General features: G+C 38.3%; 1 protein-coding gene across 1 annotated transcript in view; it reads right to left on the bottom strand.

Moving 5' to 3' along the window:
- myt1b (myelin transcription factor 1b) overlaps nt 1–13705 on the bottom strand; it is an 83353-nt gene extending 69648 nt beyond the window's left edge. Inside the window, exon 1 of the mRNA XM_063016192.1 lies at nt 13657–13705. Within this exon, the coding sequence (XP_062872262.1) occupies nt 13657–13681 (25 nt within the window). The 5' untranslated portion in view covers nt 13682–13705. The remainder of the gene's footprint in view (nt 1–13656) is intronic.
- Between the last annotated feature and the right edge of the window lie 8745 nt (nt 13706–22450).

Consider the following 22450-nt stretch of genomic DNA (forward strand, 5'->3'; position numbering starts at 1 on the left):
CAGAATACAGGTGGGCAACCATTACTTCCAAGGCCTATGGCTCTAGTCTATAAATCTCACTGAAGCACCAATGACCTACAGAGCGTATCCCATTTTCAATACCTCAAAAGTGCAGCATGTTAAATTACTGTGCCGTTTCTGCTTAGAACACAATCACATTTTCCAGATAATGGCAATACAAAAACATAGTATTCTGACTGTAATGTAGCTGCGGTGTGAAATGAAATTGCAGTGACATATTAAGTTACATTGGAATAGTCTTATCTTTGGAGCTTCTGAGAGCAATATTAAAGTGAAAGCAGGAATGACAGCAGTAGTTGGTAGGTGGTAGACTGACCTTAGTAGTAGTGGCAGTTGTGACCATTTACACCAATTTGCCTACATTAAAAGTAGTGGGTTATACAGGCAGTGTGAATGGTGGGTGAAACACATTTCCTATCAGCTGTAGCAGTGATGGCTAGCTTTAAAAACAGCTTCTGTGAAAGTTGCAATATAAAATGAGCAAGAACCGTAAACATTATATTACATTTTGTTCTGGGTTATATTGCCTGTATGTAGAATATACACAGAGCTACAGTACAACACAATTCTTTTTTTGGACACTGGGGTCAAAGCGCGGGATTAAGGGCCTTGCTCAAGGGCCCAACAGTGATTGCATGACAGAGCTGGGATTCAAACTCCCCACATTTTCAATTGATAGTCCAAAACCGTACTCACTAGGCTACCACTATCCACATGTGTTGAGTACTGTACTAGCAGAAATGACAGCAACCGTATTAGAAGTGGTAGTAATAGGGAAATAACACTAGTAGCAGTACACTAAAAATTAAATACTATGTCAGACATTTGCCAGTTGCTTGGTTCATATTCTTTATGGTCTATTTTTGTACCTTCTGTATAAATATTTTGCATACGAGTGAAAATTAGTGTCTTAGACACACTGTTGTACCATATATGACATAAGCACAAAGTGTAAAATATATACTGGACAAGCCTTCAGTAGTAACAGAACTATTTGACTAACTAACAGGCACAACAAACTGCTGTTTGTATGGAAAAAGTAATCAAGAGATCTATTAAAGTTTGTTTTTGTAGAACATATGTAGAAGAGGACCTTCTATATACCACAATGCAAACATAGTAGTGGACCATTCCCAAAAGTAGCATTAGTGATAAGTGTATTGCCAACAGTAAAATAATTCATGGTAATGTACTAGCAGTTTGGCATTGTAAACTGGGGGTAAGAATAGACCAATAGTTAAAATACTGAAGTCAAACAAAAGAATTTCTAGGAATTTCCTAGTACTAAGTATTTGGTATGGCCAAATTTGCTACAATGGCTACAATTTTATTGAATTAGTTAAATAATAGATAATAAAACTGTAAAATATAAAATAAAAATATTATAAAACTTTTCAGTAGTGCTCAGTACTAAATACTGCAAAATGTTAAATATTTTCACTCAAATACACCGATCAGCCATAACATTAAAACCACCTCCTTGTTTCTACACTCACTGTCAATTTTATCAGCTCCACTTACCATAAAGAAGCACTTTGTAGTTCTACAATTACTGACTGTAGTCCATCTATTTCTCCGCATGCTTTGTCAGCCCCTTTTCATGCTGTTCTTCAATGGTCAGGACTCTCCCAGGACCACTACAGAGCCGGTATTATTTAGGTGGTGGATCATTCTCAGCACTGCAGTGACACTGACATGGTGGTGGTGTGTTAGTGTGTGTTGTGCTGGTATTAGTGAATCAGACATAGCAGCACTGCTGGAGTTTTTAAACACCTCACTGTCACTGCTGGACTGAGAATAGTCCACCAATCGAAAATATTTCCAGCCAACAGCGCCCCGAGGGCAGCGCCCTGTGACCACTGATCATTGTCACTGCGGTGCTGAGAATGATCCACCATTGAAAAAAATACCTGCTCTGTGGTGGTCCTGTGGGGGTCCTGACCATTGAAGAACAGGGTAAAAGCAGGCTAAAAAGTATGTAGAGAAATAGATGGACTACAGTCAGTTATTGAACTACAAAGTGCTCCTATATGGTAAGTGGAGCTGATAAAATGGACAGTGAGTGTAGAAACAAGAAGGTGGTTTCAATGTTATGGCTGATCAGTGTATGGAAGGTAATTATTTAATTTTAGTAAAAACATTACATCAATTTTGAGGAAAAATGCAAAACAGAACCATGTTCATAAGTGGTCTCAGACTTTTGGATTTCACTGTATGTAGTGACATTAAAAAATGTAGGCAGTACTTTTATGGCAAGTGTCCTATCAGCAAGAGCAGAAGCAGTAGTAAACTTTAATAGCTCTTTAGAGAGATGCCAAAGAACATTGTTTATGATTCTTTAAGATTTTGTTGTTGGTGTAAAAACATCTCATCACAAAGAGCAAACCCCATACTATAACTTTTACGGTGGTGTATCACGCTTCAGTTCATTTTGGCATCTGATATGGTTGAAGAACCAGCCTTCTTGGATGGCATTGGCAGTAATTGTTATTGTTACAGCAGCAGAAAATAAACAGCAAGAGTAGAAGTACTCGTAAAATAACTGTAGTAGTTGTAACAGTAGAAGATTAACCATAGTAGCATGACTATAATATGCCAACTCATGAAGCAAACTGCACTTAAAATGAAAAAGCCCTAACACATACACTATAGAGACAAACGTATTGCGACACCCTTTTTAAATACTGAATCCATGTGTTTCAGCCCTTACAACTGCTAACAGGTGTAATAAATCAATTATTTAAAGGGAGTTATATGCTTACAGTGTAGAGTTTATATGCAATAGTTTAGAGAAGTAAGCAAAGTGTCCCCTGTGCACAAAGCAACATCTGTAAAGACATGAATAAAAGCTTGGTTTAAAGAAATCCCAGTGGACTGTACAGAGCCCTGACCTCAGGCAATACGTGTCAGGGTCCTAGCAGCAGATTGGCAGCAGTAGCAGCCATACTAGTACTACAGTCTTAAAAATGCCAAAATGCTTCCTTAAGTAATGCCATAGAACAATTTGTGGTTTTCATGAATACTCTATGTATAACAATGTAGGTGCCACAGAGTAAGATAAACATCCCTCCTCAAAGTACAATCCACATGTAAACATGTATGATGATCAGTAATTCTTTGGGTATTTAGGCACTGAGTATGGTTAACCACACAACTATCTTGGAGTTCATTAGTTCACCCGTACATGCATTAGTTTACTGAACAAAATCCTATAAATGCTTGACAGAGCATTTTCTGTTCATTCAAATTAAACAATGATGCTTCTTGAAGTACCACAAACCTTCATTTTGTTTAATAATCAATCCACTGGTCCCTACACTATCATCAAAAATAAATGTCTCAAAACCCCTGCCGAATTACATTTCACCCTGTTTTAAAAATATTTCTGCACGATGACCTGTTTTGTTAGTCATTTTGATCACTAGATCACAAGGACAAATATGATTCATGATGCATTTCCAGTTATTAAATGAAAGAGTAAGCATGGTTTGAATCATCCTTGGAGATGATGTGACTTTCCAGTAATATACAGAGTGTTTCTAAGTGTTTTTGTAAGTAGGAAAAGAATTTAGGGGTTTGGTTAAGACCAGAACATTGGTGTTAATGGATGGAAATTAATTTAAATATTATGGGATATTTATGTAAAAGTCTTCCAACTAATAATAGAATAATTCACAAAATTAAAAGTACAGGTTAACAACTTGCATGTACATTATTGTTATTTTACAGATTTATTTTTATAGCGCAGTAGTAATGAGTAGTATTGACTAACCTTAGCAGTTGTAGTAGTAATGACAGCAAAACTAACAGACATGGTTGAGGGTTACACAACCAGTCTGATCATGATCAGGTGTTATAATCTAGAGTGGTACTAATTACAGCCAAACAAACAGCAACAAAAAGACTGATTGTAGCATTTGTTATCTGATTCATCTGGTCATGGTAACTGGGGAACCCTGGACATAGCACTAATCCATCCCAGAGCAATACATACACATTTACATTTTTACATTTTCAGCATTTAGCAGACGCTTTTATCCAAAGCGACTTACACAATGAGCAATTGAGGGTTAGGGGCCTTGCTCAAGGACCCAACAGCGGCAACTTGGTGGTGGCGGGGCTTGAACCGGCAACCTTCTGTTTACTAGTCCAGTACCTTAACCACTGAGCTATCACTGGCCCACATAAACTCCCTCCCTGTGTGTTTTTGGAAAGTGTGAGTACACTAGAGTTCCTGAAGGAAAGCCACATGGACACAAGGAGAGCATACAAACCCTACAAGGATAGTAAGCATTGAAGAATAGAAAGATCAAAGTGATGTGGCACTTAATGGCATGCAATACCCATTAACAGAGTGAAAATATGGCATAATAATAAAGACACTGGGCATGCATGGACTTGTGCTTAAGCGTAATCAAAGGTTGAGAAGGCATAGATGTAATTCCCTGCGCTCGCGGTTGGTGTTTCAGTACTTTTGCGCATCTACCAGGGGCGTTTGACATTTACAGAGAGCAAGAGAGCATCTCCATTGGTTTCTACTGCTGCAGAAAATCAAACAGCCATCCACCCCCTTTTCCCTCTTCGCCATTCGTGCTCTCGGTCGGGAGTCCGGTGCTACGCCCATTGTTCGACCTTAATCGCATGCGACCATATGGAAGGAACTCTCCATCCTGATGATGCTCTACCATCACATCGCAGCTCTGCTTTATCTCATATGTAGTGTGCACGTACTTCCAGTATGAAGACAGTAGGAGGCAAGGCAAAGCAGATGCTTAAACACCGCGTGATTATAATGTGATCTTAGCTGTAACCAAAACAAAACGAATCTTTGCTAAACTAATATAGATTGAACGAGACGACCGCGGCTGCGCAATTGCGCACGCATTGTGATCATATGGATTCGCATCCATTCTCTACTTTTCTTTACAACTCTTTACTTCTGTCTTCATCTAGGACGGAATTCGATTAGCAGGGACAAGTAAAGTAAAAGTAGCCGAAAACATTAACTTACATGAAGTCCTGACCTATTATTACCGTATGTTCACAGTATTCCGTGCAGTAACCTATGTTTTTTTTATCTTTATAACTGATTTGTTGTACAATATTCAGTAAGAAACAATACAAAACAAATCAAAACAGAAACAGGGAATGGATTTTTTTTTTTTTTACAATATAACTTGACATCCAGCCCAACTGCTGGGTTGGATGAATTTCAGTTAAAAAGTAACCGTGTTCCGTACTGCGCGTAAGTCAGTGAATATGGACTTTTTTTTATTTTTTTTATTTTTTATTTTGCATGTCAACATCTAACAAAACATGGCGTAAAATACAGAAAATAATCTACTTCTATTTATGCTGTTATTCTTCTATTGGTCCAGTTAATTAGTTGTTTATATATAAAGTGTGCCAAATAAAGTAGGCTGGAATAAAATGTACGGAATACAATTAACAAAGTGACATACTGTGACAGATCAAGTGTAAAAAATGGCTCACTCAAAACAAATCGATATAAACTAATAACAAATAAAGTGTAAATATGATTTAAGCTAAAATGATTGAGGATGTTTGATATCCTGGGGAATGAGTCTCAAACTAAACGAGTCAATATGGGATGCGAAAACTGCCAGAACGAAATAAAATAATAATAATAATAATAACAAATGATTAAACTACTATACTGACTGTAAGACCATAACAAGAATGATCAATAGAAACACTTATTTCCAATATAAACACAACACGCAGATATTTACCTTACTGATGCGTAAATTCCGAAAAGTCCAGCCGACCAGCACTGCTTCTTTTTTAAAGATGCTCTTAAATACTTCACGCTGTCAAATAGTTTGCTTTAAATCATCCCAAGCACCGAAATTTAGGAAGAATAAACGTTTCTGGTCCGAAAGTATCCAGATGGATCAGTGACATGTGGCGTTTCGGATGCTACGGGTGCGCACGACTCCAGCTCAGGGCGCAGAAAGGTTACTTGTTTGTAAGCAGGGGAGGAAAAAAGAGGAGAAAAAACATGGCTTCATTTGCCTTTGTCAGCGAACACGTAATATTGACTTCCCTTTCCCAGATGATCCATTGTACACCCCCAACCCCCCCGCCCTTTGCCATGACATCATGAAAGCTGTAGTAAAACCTACAATATCAGATGGGCAGGGCTTCAGGTCCCAATCACGTTCATTCAATGGCCATGTGTACACATATATACGTGCGCACACTCGCTATCACTGTCAGGCATTCTGGCTCACTAATAGGAGCCGAATTTTTCAACTTGCATTCAACTCTGTAGTACTGCCAGTATTTTTAAACCCAACCAGAAATACTGATCTGACCTTACATATATAGAAACACTGGCCGTCAGACAGGACTACACCATGGACAGGTCACCAGTTTACAGTTCATTGACTCATTCACTCACTTTCACCTTGGGGCATTAAGTAAACAGCATCCTTTCGACTTTTTGCATGTTTTTTGGAGGTGGGAGATGACCGGAGTACCTGCCCGAAAACCCAAGCAGACACAGACCCTAACAGACCCTTTTTACTGTGCGGCACCCACTCCACCATTTACATTTAGCAGACGCTTTTTATCCAAGTACTGTGACGGTATATTGTCTAAGCAATTGAGGGTTAAGGACCTTGCTCAGGGGCCCAACAGTGGCAACCAGGTAGTGGTGGGGCTTAAACCAGCGACCTACAATTGCCCTGTTAGTTTATAATAAACAACAAAAAATTTTAGTTTTGTGTTTGTTTAAAAAAAAATAACAAGTCAAAACAGCACAACACTATAGATCCACATACCAATAGTATACATAAAATAACATGGATATTAAACAATTACAAATCCTAAGACGGATCAATACATGAACACATTTCGATTTGCATTTAATCATTTGAAATATGGACTTTTGTTGCAGGTCAAAACTATTTAGCCATAGCATTAGGGCTCCAGCGAGGGCCAGTGCCCCTGTGACAACCAGTTTGTCCCCATCCTAATGAGTGAGTTGTTGATCGGCTTGCTAGAAAGCATAAAATCTGTGGAATGCAGTATATGTATATTCAACTCAAATTGAATATGAAAAAGAAAAGGACTGAATAAATGACATTTAAGCATTATTTGTTGATCTGTTTACATCAAACTCAAGAAAATGTAGACTGAAAACTGCATAAATAAAATGTTGAATTCTATTGAATATCGACTGTTTCCTCTTAATGCCCACAATGCACATTTGGGCAGAAAGTTATTGGCCCCTCTAACATAGCCCCTGGCCCCTGCCTGCCATGGTAGGGCTCGACTGATTGGTTGATCCAATACTTTATTTAATAATTCTTCTGAAAATTCGTTTTTTAATCGAATATTTATTACGTTTTTAATTCATTATGCCTATTTAATTTGTAAATGTAAATATTTTAAATGTATGTAATTAGCGACGAAGACGCATCCGAACGCAAACGGCTCCAACTCGCGAGTCGGCTCCTATAAAGTTCACCCAAAAGAGTCGACTCGTTCGCGAACGAACTATCACTCCCGGCTCATATCCTTAAAAAAAATCAGATCCAGTTTATAAACCTGTACGTGCTTGTTCGGCTGTGTTTGAATGTACATGTGTCTAATAGGCTGTTTTGGATAAACCATGGGAATAAGCTTCTTATTTCACACCCAGTAATTAATCTTTAATATTGCACGCAAGCAAAACATGCATGTGTCATAATGTTACCGGAACGTCCCCTGTGTGTTATTTCAAGTGGTACTGTCCAGTGATTCATACAGCACTATTATATGAGGCAAAGCACTGAAGTGCGCCTCACGTTGCAAACACAATAATAACATCTGTATCTTTAACCTCTAAAAGGTTGTTTTTTAGGCGAGAGAGATTTTGCATTAACAGTGCGAGGATAGGTCAGTTGTTTATCAAGATTTAAAATACTTCATCTTTAAAAAATGATCAATTTACACTGCAAACATTATTTACAGTATTTACCTAAATAAACCAACTATAATTGAAGGACAGCACGTGTCGCAGTGGTAGCACTGTCACTGCCTACAGCAAACAGGACCTGGGTTAAATTTCCCAGCCCGGTGACCAAGGTCCTTTCTGTGTGGAGTTTGCATGTTCACCTTGTGTTTGGGTGCAAGGACATGCAGTCAGGCCAGGTAGGGCTACTAAAAATTGTGTGTGAGCGTGTGTGTGCATCTGCCCTGTGATGGACTGGCGACCTGACCGGAGTGTTTCCTGCCTCTCGCCCAATGAATCAGACCCACTGCGACCCTGACCAGGATAAACCATTGGTAAAACAAACAATAAATAAGTGAATGACTTATTTATTTAGATATAAGCGTCATGTAACTTTTGTTACATTAATGACAGAAACGATAGTTACTCATTACACAAGGTTCATCAGTTCACAAGTTTAATGTCGAACACAGTCATGGACAATTTTGTATCTCCAATTCACCTCACTCGCATGTCTCTGGACTGTGGGAGGAAACCGGAGCTCCCGGAGAAGACCCACGCAGACACGGGGAGAACATGCAAACTCCACACAGAAAGGACCCAAACCGTCCCACCTGGAGATCGAACCCGGGACCTTCTTGCTGAGCCACCGTCCCCAAATGAGTAAATGAAGAAATATAACTGCAGTAAAAAATAAACCTCCGTTTTGTATTTTTAATGCATGAATATGCTAAAGCACTCTTGCTAATTGGGTAGTAACTAACTGCAAGATCCTTGTCAGGGTCCAGGTCTGGCGCCACCCATAAACAGTAACCTCAAAGTGCCAGTACACCCTGGACAGAGCGCTATCACTGGGAAACGAACACTCACACGTTCAGTAACAAGGGCCAATTAAGACTGCATGTTTTGGGAAACCCACACAGACAGAGGGAACATGCAAAATTCAGGTCCTAAAGTTGATGTGTGGCACTTATTCTACCCACTGTACCGCTGTGATGCCAGTTAAACAACAGTCAATGGTTTTGTGGTTTATATACTTAACCTTTTAGCCCATTATTGCTATACTGACTAAAACTAAAATTGAAGTACACACACACTCTTGAAACTGACTGAAATTCTAATAAAGTCAATAAATATAAGTCAATTTATTTATAAAACAACAAATAATTAAAGTTTAGGAGAAAATGAAAAACTCAATAAGCCACTTTAAATGACTATACAGTTATTCCTACTGCTACTAGTACTACTGTCTGAACCGGTCAGTGAAGTTTGGAATATCTCCCAAATGTTGCTCACACTGTTGTTTTGGCTTTGTTATTTTGTAACCATTAGTGAAAATGACAAGCATTCATTACAAGCCATTTGAGAATATTCATCACAAATGCCACTCTTTATCTGCTGTCTCCACGCTGCGCAGTGGGAGATTTTCAAAAAGCCAACCTACGCCTTTCAGAAATTCTATTAAATTCTTATCTCTTTGCGGCAGGCTCTTTTTTATGCTATCTCATTGTTATGCATTGGAGCTGAAATCAATCACGCAACGTCCACGCCGCATCAGTATGATTTTGGTTGAGCAAAGCTTCACAAAACTGAAACACAAGCCAACAAACAAAAGGCCAAGAAGAAGATAAAAATATACAAAGAAAATGAATTGCACTGTCCAGTTGGAAGCACATGGCTGAGATCATGAGTCACATGGATGAGGAATACACACTGCCAAGAAAAGTTCTGTTCATCCTTTTCCAACTGGCTGTGTCTCATGTGCCCCTTCAGTGGCATACATTTTCAGTGCATACAAATAAACTTTTAAATAAACCAATATCACATACTACCCAGACACTAGTACATGTGAGAGGATTTTCATCTTCAGTACCACAGACAGCGCTTACCACAGTCTCCCATTCCTGCTCAAGAACCTTGGAGAGCAATAACCAGCAAGCACAGCGGAAATTACCATCAAGTTATATTCATTCCATCATTTTCATGTTTTACCACCACTTTATAATGGTCAGAGTAGCTGGTGGGTCTGGCCTCCCTGGAATCTCTGGGTCAGAGATGCAGTGACACACCCCGAACAGGACACCAATCCATTGTGGCCAATTATGTCTGTATGTAGACACCTGACCAGGCGATAGTACTACTGGGGATTAAAACTTTGGATGCCTACAGTAGGGCGGCACGGTGGCTTAGTGGGTAGCACTGTCGCCTGGGTTCGCTCCCCAGGCGGGGCGGTCCGGGTCCTTTCTGTGCTGTTTGCATGTTCACCCCGTGTCTGCGTGGGTTTCCTCCGGGAACTCCGGTGTCCTCCCACAGTCCAAAAACATGCAGTCAGGTTAATTGGAGACACTGAATTACCCTATAAGTGCACTGCGATGGACTTGGTGTTACTGTGTCACCACTGTGTTACCCCCCCCCCATCAACAAATCGGATAAGAAAATGAACGAATGAATACCTGCAGTACTGGGCTATCATAATTTATTGTTGCACCACCCAAGCGGCTATTCATAAGTTCACTCTGGATACTTTGGGGAGGGTGCCAATCTATCTCAGGTCAACACACACTTACACATTACCATATACCCTACGAAACAAGCCTAAGGTTAGGGTTCACTGTTTACCTATTTTTTGATTTTTGAAAGTGGAAGAAATCCACAAAGACACAAAGAATGTTCTAAACTCCTTACACACATTGAGACTGACACATTAATTATTTGCCCCATTGTGCCCCCTCTGCCAGCCAAAATGGTCACACAGAAGGACACGCCTTACTGACTTGTAACTTGACTTACTTCCAAATGTATTTAACAGATCAGCCATGTTACATGATCTCTAATATCATATGCGATACTTTATGCAAACTGTGGTGTAGCTAGTAAAATGGGTGTCACACATCAGCAAAGGCCCTGGTTACCTCGGTTTGATTGTCACCTCCAGTCACTGTCTTTAAAAGTCTGGCATATTCTTCCTGTATCCACATGGATTAAATCTGAGGTAGTAATTCTGGGTGTTCAGTGCCATGTCTTGCAGCCAATGTTTTCTTTTGGTATTAAGGAACCACTATCCCTTTTGGGTATGGCCCATATTGGACAACTTGTGTGCTTTTGCTTTTGATGTTTGCTTATTTGCTTTCTCTTTATTGTAAAGATTTAACACTAAGGGCATGTAAATTCTAGTAAAAAGAATTTTTTTCTGCATCACTACTAGCTCAGCACACATTATGTATTTATGATAAGGTAAAGTAACTGATGATGGAAAAGACTGAGGATTAGCAAGAAGTTTTCGTTCTTCAGTACCAAAGATAGTGCTTCAAAAAACAAATTAATAAATCTGTAATAATTAATCATTTGTCTTATGTAGATGAGAGTCCAGAGCCTTTACTAGAAACACACTAGGTGAAAAGCATTTAGTCCACCTACTGGTATTTCTCTTATGTAGGAGAAGCCAAGCAGGCATAGCAAGAACACACCAAATCTCATACTGACTCTGATGTCATATTTTTCACTTTTATCTTATCTCACATTAAGTGTTATTTTACAACTGGGAATGTATATTTTACCGCTGCATATCTACCACAAGTGTACCAGTGTGTCCACTCACTGAGTCACTTCTGCTCCTGACTTAATGCCTTGCTTGTGCAGCCAGAGCTAACTATCACAATGCACAATGAGATGAATGGAAGAATGCATGTCTTAGTATATACATATTGCATAAGGCAGCAGCTGAACTTTTGGGAGGCCTTCTGGATCTGTGTGAAGGCTCTCGGCAGATGCAACAAACTGCCGGAGAACAAGAGAAAAGACGGGATGAATGGCTTCAGGCTGGCATTGTCCACTACCTAATTATTCCGGTGCGTGTGAAAAGTCGCCTTTGTCTGCATGATACAGCAGTTAGGAAGTTAAAAACTGGTGTAAAGAGTAAGTTTATGAAAGTTAGCCCTTGTCTAATGGAATAGTCTCAATTCAATTCAAACTATAACTTTTTTAAGAAAAGCAGGAAAGCCCTAACTGTATCAATTAAGTAAGTAAATGAGTGAATACAAAATAAAGGAGTGAATAAAATGAACAAATAAATAAATAATTAAACAATTGTGATAAGTTTTTTTGCTTTGGGCAAGAGAAACAAGCTGTTAGGACTAAGGTATAAATAGTAATAATATTAATAACTAAGTATTGAGTGTTTTTTAAATGTTTTTGTATTTATTAGAGTGAAATAATTTTGTGAGAATAATAATAATAATTATCTTATATACATAAATAAATGAGTGAATAAAATAAACAAATAAATAAACAATTGTGATAACTTTTAAAACTTTTCTTAAGTGCTTTGGGCAGGAGAAACAAGCCGACAGGACTGAGGTCTAAAAAGTAATAATTAAGTGTTTTTCATCTGTTTTTGTATTTATTAGAGTGAAAACAAATTGTGAGAATAACAATAATAATGTAAAATATATAAAAAATAAATAAATGAGTGAATAAAAAATAAATGAGTAAATAAAATAAACAAACAAATAAGTGAATAAATAAATAAACAAACAATTGTGATAACTTTTAAAACTTGTCTTAGGTGCTTTGGGCAGGAGAAACAAGCCTACAGGACTGAGGTATAAATAGTAATAATATTAATAACTAAATATTGAGTGTTTTTTCATTTGTTTTTGTATTTATTACAGTGAAATAATTTTGTGAGAATAATAATAATAATCTTATATAAATGAATAAATAAATAAATAAAAGTGAATAAAATAAACAAACATAAATTAATAAATAAACAATTGTGATAACTTTTAAAACTTGTGTTAGGCAGTTTGGGCAGGAGAAACAAGCTGACTGAGGTATAAATATTAATAATATTAATAACTTTTTAATAGTTTTTGTATTTATTAGAGTGAAACAATTTTGTGAGAATAATAATAATAACTATCTTATATTATAATTTAATATTATAATAATCTAATATTATAATAAATTATTAAATAAATAAATATATAAATAAATAAATGTGATAAGTTTTAAAACTTGCCTTAGGTGCTTTGGGCAGGAGAAACAAGCCTACAAGACTGAGGTATAAATAGTAATAATATTAATAACTAAGTATTGTATTTATTAGAGTTGAATAATTTTGTGAGAATAATAATTATCTTATATAATAAATAAATAAATAAATAAATAAGTGAATAAAATAAAAAAACAAACAAACGAATAAATAAATAAATAAATAAATAAATAAATAATGAATTAAATAAATAAATAATTGTGATAAGTTTTAAAACTTGTCTTGGACAAGAGACACAAGCCGACAGGACTGAGGTATAAAATAGTTATGAAATAATTATGAAAATCTACTTTTTTAAAATAAAAAACAAATGCTGTTTATTTTAAGTGGGTAAACATAACACTTTAATTTCAATGACTGAAATCACTGTAAAACTGAAGTGAATACAGTATTATCCGTAATGTACTTTATTCAAACATATAGCATATAGCATTTTATAGCATAATAGCTTATAGCTTGTGACATCACCGGTGAGGCGAAGTTCTTTGCTGTCAAACTCGGAACCTTATTTATACTCATTTAAAATTCGGTCAACTTTGTACTTTAGTCTAAAAAAACGTCAAACAGTCGAGTAAAACTAAGTTTTACTAAGAGGCGAAGTAAATTAATAAATATAACTGACCTAAGAAAGTAGTGCAGAGCTTCATAGTTGCGCTCCGGTGTTTGTTCCGAGTAGCCGGTCTGAGCGCGCGTACACACACACACGGGCGCGCGCGCACACGAGCCTAACTTTAGAGAATAAAGTTCAGTTTACTTCAACTTCTCTTCTGTAGTTACACAGATGGGCGGGGTCTGGCATGGGCGTGACTTAGAGTTCAGTGCCAAACCAATCAGAAGCGCTGCTTCGCTCAATCGTCAACAAAAGAGCACGTTGGATGCCAGCACAGTCTCTCCTCGCGTTAGATCAACTTTTGCTGTCAGAACCGAACCAATTACAGGGGCTGCACAGTGCCAGAGCTGCTCCCGGGTCCTTTAGAACAAAGTTCAAACTTATATACTGTATACACCGATTAGCCATAGCATTAAAACCACCTCCTTGTTTCTACACTCACTGTCCATTTTATCAGCTCCACTTACCATATAGAAGCACTTTGTAAGTTCTACAATTACTGACTGTAGTCCATCTATTTCTCTGCATGCTTTGTTAGCCCTCTTTCATGCTGTTCTTCAATGGTCAGGACTCTCCCAGGACCACCACAGAGTAGGTATTATTTGGGTGGTGGATCATTCTCAGCACTGCGGTGATACTGACATGGTGATGGTGTGTTAGTGTGTGTTGTGCTGGTATGAGTGGATAAGACAGCAGTGCTGCTGGAGTTTTTAAACACCACACTGTCACTGCTGTACTGAGAATAGTCCACCAACCAACGTCCTGGGACACTGATGAAGGTCTAGAAGACCAACTCAAACAGCAGCAATAGATGAGCGATTGTCTCTGACTTTACATCTACAAGGTGGACCAACAAGGTAGGAGTGTCTAATAGAGTGGACAGTGAGTGGACACGGTATTTAACAACTCCAGTAGCGCTGCTGTGTCTGATCCACACACCACCACCATGTCAGTGTCACTGCAGTGCTGAGAATGATCCACCACCTAAATAGTACCTGCTCTGTGGTGGTCCTGTGGGAGTCCTGACCATTGAAGAACAGCATGAAAGGGGGCTAACAAAGCATGCAGAGAAACAGATGGACTACAGTCAGTAATTGTAGAACTACAAAGTGCTTCTATATGGTAAGTTGTGCTGATAAAATGGACAGTGAGTGTAGAAACAAGGAGGTGGTTTTAATGTTTTGGCTGATCGGTGCATATACATACAGTACATACTTACAGGGTAACATATCTTTAAAACAGCATGGGGAAAAAGGCAAGAAAGGCTGTCTACAGTTTGCACATTTACAGTCATGGTATTTAGCAGACACTTTTAGGCCGAACCCAATACAGTTTAATCAACTAAAGGATAAGGGACTTGATTAGAGGTGCATCAGTGGCATAATGGCAGACGTGGGGCTTGAGCAAACGACCTTATGATTACTAGCCCAGTACAGTTACCACTGAACCACCACAGTCATTTTGGAGTATGTCTGTGCAACATTGTGCCAATTCAAATAAAAAAGAACATTCCTAAGGCTTGGCAGTGATTTTGGACAAAAAATGGGTTGGGCTTGGTTGGCAAGCAACATTCAGATGCTTAATGGGGTTTATATCAGGGCTTTGTGCAGGTCATTGGAGTCCCTGCACACCAAACTCATCAAACTGTTTTATTATGAACCTTGCATGGTACACGGGGGCACAGTCATGGTAGAGCATAAAAGTTAGAAGCATAAAATGTATATTATATAAAAATGTATTTTATATAAAAACCTGTTAGCAATGGGTATGGCTACAGCACCTGAACCCAATGATTAGGAGGGGTGTCACATACTGTTGACCATATAGTGTGACCAGTGCATAAAAATGCTAGTGATACATTCTTTTGGTCAAGGTTGTGGCTGAATTTAAAACTACTGTATACTTTATTATACAGTATATGACATAATTACACTTATTAAAATTCATACCCTCTCATTCATTTACATTATAACCACTTCATGCTTGTCAGGGTCAGGATGGGCTCAGGGTTAATCCTAGAGACACTTGGTGCAGGTTGGAAATACAATCTAGACAGGATGCCATATAACCCATATACCTCATTTACTCATTAACACCTACAGGGGTTGGACAAAATAACTGAAACACCTGTCATTTTAGTGTGGGAGGTTTCATGGCTAAATTGGACCAGTCTGGTGGCCAATCTTCATTAATTGCACATTGCACCAGTAAGAGCAGAGTGTGAAGGTTCAATTAGCAGGGTAAGAGCACAGTTTTGCTCAAAATATTGCAATGCACACAACATTATGGGTGACATACCAGAGTTCACAAGAGGACAAATTGTTGGTGCACGTCTTGCTGGCGCATCTGTGACAAAGACAGCAAGTCTTTGTGATGTATCAAGAGCCACGGTATCCAGGGTAATGTCAGCATACCACCAAGAAGGACAAACCACATCCAACAGGATTAACTGTGGACGCAAGAGGAAGCTGTCTGAAAGGGATGTTCGGGTGCTAACCCGGATTGTATCCAAAAAACATAAAACCACGGCTGCCCAAATCACGGCAGAATTAAATGTGCACCTCAACTCTCCTGTTTCCACCAGAACTGTCCGTCGGGAGCTCCACAGGGTCAATATACACGGCCGGGCTGCTATAGCCAAACCTTTGGTCACTCGTGCCAATGCCAAACGTCGGTTTCAACGGTGCAAGGAGCGCAAATCTTGGGCTGTGGACAATGTGAAACATGTATTGTTCTCTGATGAGTCCACCTTTACTGTTTTCCCCACATCCGGGAGAGTTACAGTGTGGAGAAGCCCCAAAGAAGCGTACCACCCAGACTGTTGCATGCCCAGAGTGAAGCATGGGGGTGGATCAGTGATGGTTTGGGCTGCCATATCATGGCATTCCCTTGGCCCAATACTTGTGCTAGATGGGAGCGTCACTGCCAAGGACTACCGAACCATTCTGGAGGACCATGTGCGTCCAATGGCGGTGCCGTGTATCAGGATGACAATGCACCAATACACACAGCAAGACTGGTGAAAGATTGGTTTGATGAACATGAAAGTGAAGTTGAACATCTCCCATGGCCTGCACAGTCACCAGATCTAAATATTATTGAGCCACTTTGGGGTGTTTTGGAGAAGCGAGTCAGAAAACGTTTTCCTCCACCAGCATCACGTAGTGACCTGGCCACTATCCTGCAAGAAGAATGGCTTAAAATCCCTCTGACCACTGTGCAGGACTTGTATATGTCATTTCCAAGACGAATTGACGCTGTATTGGCCGCAAAAGGAGGCCCTAGACCACACTAATAAATTATTGTGGTCTAAAACCAGGTGTTTCAGTTATTTTGTCCAACCCCTGTAGAATGTATTCAAAGAAACCAATCCACATATTGACATGTGTTTGGATGGTGGAAAGAACCTGAATGCCCAGAGGAAACCTGAATAGACAACACACCAGCCTCTACAGAGATGGGAATTTAAAGGTTTCCACAGGACCCCTGAGCTGTAAAGCACCAAACCTACCTGCTGTACCACTGTGCCAGCAAATGCAAAGTTACATTATTTATACCAACAAAAATTTGAATCCTAATACATTAGAAACTGTAGTACTAATCTACTGTATTTAGGCGCGTCTAAATTCTCATTTAAACTAAGTGAACATCAGATCCTCTTGCTGTGCCAAGAGAGCTCATACCCAGTTCTCTTTAGCAGCAGCCATGTTTGTGTCTGTTGGCAGTCACACATTAGAGTTCATTGTAAACAGCAGTGAGAGGCAAGATTTTTTCTTCATTTACACCTTCAGATCACGACTCGCATCTTTAGAGAAATCTCACTGGCACCATCTCAGGAACATTATTTTTTTTTCTTGGCTCTGCACCCTGTGTGCTATCTTTTTTTTTGTTTTATGCCTTGCACCCTGTTACATCATTAACTCCCCCTCCTTTTGAGCAATCTGGTTTTTTTCTTAATCATTAACTCAACTAAAACAAACATGCCAAAGCAATAAAACCAGAGAAAAACAAATGCAAGGAAAACGGAGAGAAGTATGGGACCGCCACTATTGAGGTTCACAGGTTATGGCCTTCCCTTGAGCACAGAGCTCATTTGATAACTGCATCCACTCCAGACCCCTCTATTCTGGATCCAGGTTTCCATGACTATTGGATATGTAATGGAGTCTCAGCCTATAATATCTGCCCTCCTTGGACTTTTTTATCACAGGCTGCCAGAAACAGTTATTCTGTTGTTTCTTAACCTATTAACTTTAGGACCATCCCTTGTCTGCCCTTCATAGGGCTGAGCTCCCCTCAAGTTCTTGACACCCAGACCTGTGCCCCTGTGCACAAAGCCAGAGAAAAAGCTTGGTTTATAGAAACTCCAGTGGCCTGCACAGAGCCCTGACCTCAGCCCCGATGAACAGCTTTGATATGAACTGAAACATCAGTTGAGGCTCTCTTGAGAAACATCAGTGCCCAGCCATACAACCGCTCATGAGCAACTCAGAAAGTGGCTGTTGTAAAAGCTGAAAAGATAGAGATAGATGTCACTCTATTCTATGGGCGGCACGGTGGCTAAGTGGGTAGCACTGTCGCCTCACAGCAAGAAGGTCCTGGGTTTGTTCCCCAGGTGCGGCAGTCCGGGTCCTTTCTGTGTGGAGTTTGCATGTTCTTCCCGTGTTCGCATGGGTTTCCTCCGGGTGCTCCGGTTTCCTCCCACAGTCCAAAGACATGCAAGTGAGGTGAATTGGAGACACTAAATGGTCCATGACTGTGTTTGATATAACCTTGGGAAGTAATGAACCTTGTGTAATGAGTGACTACCGTTTCAGTCATGAATGTAACCAAAGTGTAAAACATGACGTTAAAATCCTAATAAACAAACAAACGATTATGCATTATCTAGATTGCTCAAATATGTGGACTAGATTGTCCACATATGTGGACATTATGCAACAAAGGCCTATCATTACACAACTGACAAAATGGAATATTACATTTTTGAAGTCATGCTATGCATGTATTTAATCTTAATTCCTGATAAAATAATAGTATTTATAGCTGTGGTTATATGTATACTGACCAGGCATAACATTATAACCCCTGACAGGTGAAGTGAATAACACTGATTATCTCTTCATCACAGCACCTGTTAGTAGGTGGGATATATTAGGCATCAAGTGAACATTTTATCCTCAAAGTTGATGTGTTAGAAGCAGGAAAAATGGGCGCGATTTGAGCGAGTTTGACAAGGGCCAAATTGTGATGGCTAAACGACTGGGTCAGAGCATCTCAAAAACTGTAGCTCTTGTGTGGTGTTCCTGGGCTGCTGTGGTCAGTATCTATCAAAAGTGGTCCAAGAAAGGAACAGTGGTAAACCGGTGACAGGGTCATGAGCGGTCCCAGGCGGTGAAGGCTGGCCCGTGTGGTCCGATCCAACAGACTAGCTAGTGTAGCTCAGATTGCTGAAGAAGTTAATGCTGGTTCTGATAGCAAGGTGTCAGAATACACGGTGCATCACAGTCTGTTGCGTATGGGGCTGCAAAACGAGGACCAACACAATATTAGGAAGGTGGTCGTAATGTTATGCCTGATCGGTGTATGTGGAAACCCAGTAGCAATGTAATAGAAAACAAAACATTCACTGCTTTTTGATTTTTACTTTAATCTAACTTACACATCTTTCTCATCACTGCTGTCACTCTTACTCTGGAATATTCATAATAGCTCTGTTCTGAGCCCTTGACCTGTGCTGTCTCTGTTTGGAAAGCAAAATGCAAATTTATTTTCATATGTATGCATGAAGCTGCAATTTAATGTTGTAATATGTATGTGTGTATTGAAATTCATGATCATATATTTTATATTTGTATAACGTCTGCTTTATTATAATATAATGCAGTTCATCACATCCAGATATACTAGCAGGTTTCAGCAATCAGACTTAATGCTGTTGAATCCACGTTTGAATGACGTCCACATACATGGACAGTTGTTTTTTTGTCTGTATAAACATGTTCCTTATACTTTACTGTAAATACTACTATTTTACTACCTCGATTGACCTCCATGAATAAAAGTTTACACAAATATGCCTGAGGCATTTAACACATGACTGTCTCTCTCAGCCAGCTTGGATTAATGATGCCATCAATGTATGTATATTTGAATATTTGGAATACGGTATAGTAACCTCTGTTATAATATTGCTATCAATCAACTAACATTGTCCCCAAGACGCTTAAAGAATATAAACATGATATATTAAGCAATATATTAACACAAATATAGACACCACAAATAATAGGGTTAATAATGTTTGCTTTTGAAATGGGATGTCCAACAAGCTCATGGCCAGGTGTCCAAATACTTTTTGCCATATAGTATATTTGAGTCAAAGTCTGTAATCCTCAAATTCAGAAAAGCTTTAAAAACAGCTCATCTGACTGTAATCTACTGTGACTATAAATTACATTAGCGTGAAACATGATGCTGGAATAAACAAGTCACTTTCACATCAGATTAGCTCAGCGTTTTCAGAACAAGCAGGACACACCCGGCTTGGTACATAAGAATATATGGATGTAAATGTGAGCAGATGGAAATGCTCGGTCATGCACTCTTGACTTATGAAGACAATCGGGCCTCGAGCATGAGAACTGGCCTTTCATTACTCTATAGGCTTTAAGCCCCCTGCCTTTTGATCGTGTCTTCTACCCAAACAGAGACAGACGGGCACTCGGAGGGGCAGCTCACTTCTTTCTCTATCACCTTGCATGACTTAACTTCAAGGAATCAGATTAAATAGCATAAAATGAATATATGATATGTATTTTTGGTTCTGGATGTGGACAAATAGGTATACAAATTTAAATATACTACTACTGCTACTACTAATAATACTACTTCTACTACTCTATCACATAAATGTTCTTACTAGTCTATCACACAAATGTTATTACTAGTCTTATCGTGTAGGTGTGTATATGTGTGTAGGTGTGTATATATTAGTGTAGGTATGTGTTGGTGTGCATCAGTGTGTAGGTGTGTATAAGAGTGTGTAGGTGTAGTATATGTGTGTAGGTATATATGTGTGTGTACTACTAATACTACTGCCACTACTAACACTGATGTTGATACAAAAGCTATACAAATGATAATACAGTAATTAGTTTGCTACTACGACTAATACTGCTACTACTAATAATAATAATACTACTGCCACTACTAATACAGCTACTACTACTAATAATAATACTGCTACTACTACTAGTACTGATGTTGATACAAAAGCTATACCAATGATAATACAGTAATTCGTTTGCTACTACGACTAATACTGCGACTACTACTACTAATAATACTACTGCTACTACTACTAATACTGCTACTACTAATAATAATAATAATACTGCTACTACTACTAGTACTGATGTTGATACAAAAGCTCTACCAATGATAATACAGTAATTAGTTTGCTACTAATACTTCTACTACTACTAATAATAATACTACTGCTACTACTACTAATACTGCTACTACTACTACTAATAATAATACTGCCACTACTACTAATACTGCGACTACTACTAATAATAATACTACTGCTACTACTACTAATACTGCTACTACTACTAATAATAATACTACTGCCACTACTACTAATACTGTGACTACTACTAATAATAATACTACTGCTACTACTACTAATACTGCTACTACTACTAATAATAATACTACTGCTACTACTACTAATACTGCTACTACTACTAATAATAATACTACTGCCACTACTACTAATACTGCGACTACTACTAATAATAATACTACTGCTACTACTACTAATACTGCTACTACTACTAATAATAATACTACTGCTACTACTACTAATACTGCTACTACTACTAATAATAATACTACTGCCACTACTACTAATACTGCGACTACTACTAATAATAATACTACTGCTACTACTACTAATACTGCTACTACTACTAATAATAATACTACTGCTACTACTATTAGTACTGATGTTGATACAAAAGCTCTACCAATGATAATACAGTAATTAGTTTGCTACTAATACTGCTACTACTAATAATAATAATACTACTGCTACTGCTACTAATACTGCTACTACTACTTATAATAATAATACTACTGCTACTACTACTAATACTGCTACTACTACTAATAATAATACTACTGCCACTACTAATATTGATGTTGATACGAAAGCTCTACCAATGATAATACAGTAATTAGTTTGCTACTAATACTGCTACTACTACTACTAATAATACTACTGTTACTGCTACTAATACTGCTACTACTACTTATAATAATACTACTGCTACTACGACTAATACTGATGTTGATACAAAAGCTCAACTACCAATGATAATACAGTTATTAGTTCAATACTACTACTGTTGCTACTACTACTACTACTACTAATAATAATACTACTGCCGCTACTATTGCTGCTACTAATACTACTGCTAATACTACTACTAATAGTACTAGTAATACTACTACTAATACTACTACTACTAGTACTAATAATAATAATAATACTGCTACTGCTGCTGCTACTACTACTAATAGTACTAGTAATACTACCACTACTACTATTACTACAAATAATAATATTGCTACAGCCACTACTACTACTGCTGCTACTACTACTACTACTGCTGCTACTACTACTAATACTACTGCTACTACTACTAATAATAATAGTGCTACTGCCGCTACTACTGCTGCTACTACTACCAATACTACTGCTAATAATAATAATAATAATACTGCTACTGCCGCT

Source organism: Trichomycterus rosablanca, chromosome 19 (genome assembly GCF_030014385.1).
Source record: "Trichomycterus rosablanca isolate fTriRos1 chromosome 19, fTriRos1.hap1, whole genome shotgun sequence".
Taxonomy (NCBI): Eukaryota; Metazoa; Chordata; class Actinopteri; order Siluriformes; family Trichomycteridae; genus Trichomycterus; species Trichomycterus rosablanca.